The sequence below is a fragment of the Henckelia pumila genome, chromosome 4, assembly GCF_033568475.1.
Source record: "Henckelia pumila isolate YLH828 chromosome 4, ASM3356847v2, whole genome shotgun sequence".
Classification (NCBI taxonomy): domain Eukaryota; kingdom Viridiplantae; phylum Streptophyta; class Magnoliopsida; order Lamiales; family Gesneriaceae; genus Henckelia; species Henckelia pumila.
The window spans coordinates 122540437-122541997 of record NC_133123.1 but is presented as its reverse complement, the minus strand read 5'-3'; the positions used below and the strand labels follow the sequence as shown (position 1 = coordinate 122541997).

Sequence of the window (1561 nt, the reverse complement as noted above, 5' to 3'; positions counted from 1 at the left end):
ATATCAGATTTCTGATTTCTGAAAAATCTCTCCCTCACTTTCTCAAAGAAAAGTTGAAACTTATTTTCGTTCGCTGAAGTTCGTGATATTTGTAGTGCTGCTATATCACGATCGTTAGTCGTTGTATCTTAGAGACGATTGCCGCCAACGTTGAGCACTGTTAACGGAAAATTTTGTCTTGCGGATAGAGAGATTCTCTTGCCTCGACTAGTTGTTGCCGTTGCTGCTGTTGTTGTACACGTTTTCAGAATTCGAAGTACACCTTTATAACAATCGCAAGACGAACTTTTTGTATTTCTCGGATTCTGAAGATGTCTACTGTTTTATTCACTCCGCTCACTTCCACCCCTGCACATGGAGAAAAGCCGCCAAAGTTTTATGGTGCCGACTTCAAATGTTGGCAGCATAAGATGTTGTTCTATCTGACAACGCTCAATCTGTCTAGATTTCTGAAGGAGGATCCCCCTATCGTCGTTGATGGCGATTCTGACACCCAAATGAGGACCGTTGTTGATGCATGGAACCACAGCGATTTTCTGTGCAGAAACTATATTCTGAATGGCCTTGATGACACTCTCTATAGTGTTTATTCATCAGTCAAGACGGCCAAGGAACTCTGGGATTCATTGGAGAAGAAATACAAAATGGAAGACGCAGGTATAAACAAGTTCGTGGTTGGCAAATTTCTGGACTTCAAGATGATAGACTCAAAAACTGTAATGAGTCAAGTGCAAGAGATACAAATCATCTTGCATGACTTATTGGCCGAAGGGATGGAAATCAATGAACCATTCCAAGTCGCGTCTATCATTGAGAAGTTGCCTCCTATGTGGAAAAACTTCAAAAACTACCTTAAGCACAAACGTAAAGAGTTGAAACTTGAAGATCTTATAGTGCGACTTCGCATTGAGGAGGACAACAGAAATACCGAGACCAAGTCACATAAAAAGATGGAAACCGAGGCCAAAGCAAATCTGGCGGAATCTAGTACGAGTCACAAGATGAAGCGCCCCCATGATGGAAAGCAAAAAGGGAAAGCGAAGAAATTCCAAGGAAGTTGCTACAACTGTGGCAAATAGAATCATATGGCAAGGGATTGCCGAATTCCAAAGAAAAAGAACACAAATCAGAAACGAAATCAATCAAACTTGGTTGAACAAAGGTATGTACCTTTAGCAATTTCTGATATTGATTTAAGTGCCGTTATTTGTGAGACCAACATGGTGGATGATCCGAGAGGATGGTGGATTGATACCGGCTCTACGAGTCACATTTGTGCCGATAAAGATATGTATTCCACCTATGCCACCGTTGGGGATCGAAAGTTGTTCATGGGAAACTCCGCAACGTCTGAAGTTGTGGGAGTGGGAAATGTGGTGTTGAAGATGACCTCGGGTAAAGAGATGACGCTCAAGAATGTGCTGCATGTGCCAGACATTCGGAAGAACTTAGTTTCTGGTTCACTCTTGAGCAAGGCTGGATTTAGAATAGTATTTTAATCTGATAAATTTGTGTTAACTAAATCTGGTGTATTTGTTGGGAAAGGGTACCAAGATAGTGG

The 1561-nt window shown here is 41.6% G+C and overlaps 1 protein-coding gene across 1 annotated transcript; it reads left to right on the top strand.

Annotated features, from left to right (window-relative positions):
* The first annotated feature begins 311 nt into the window (after positions 1-311).
* On the top strand, positions 312-1079 carry LOC140861661 (uncharacterized). The gene has a single exon (XM_073264682.1). It carries the CDS (start codon positions 312-314, stop codon positions 1077-1079), a length of 768 nt encoding a protein of 255 aa, XP_073120783.1.
* Positions 1080-1561: the final 482 nt, after the last annotated feature.

Coding starts and splice junctions, on each gene's coding strand:
- LOC140861661 (XM_073264682.1), top strand. CDS start 312: ATGTCTACTGTTTTATTCACTCCGCTCACTTCCACCCCTGCACATGGA.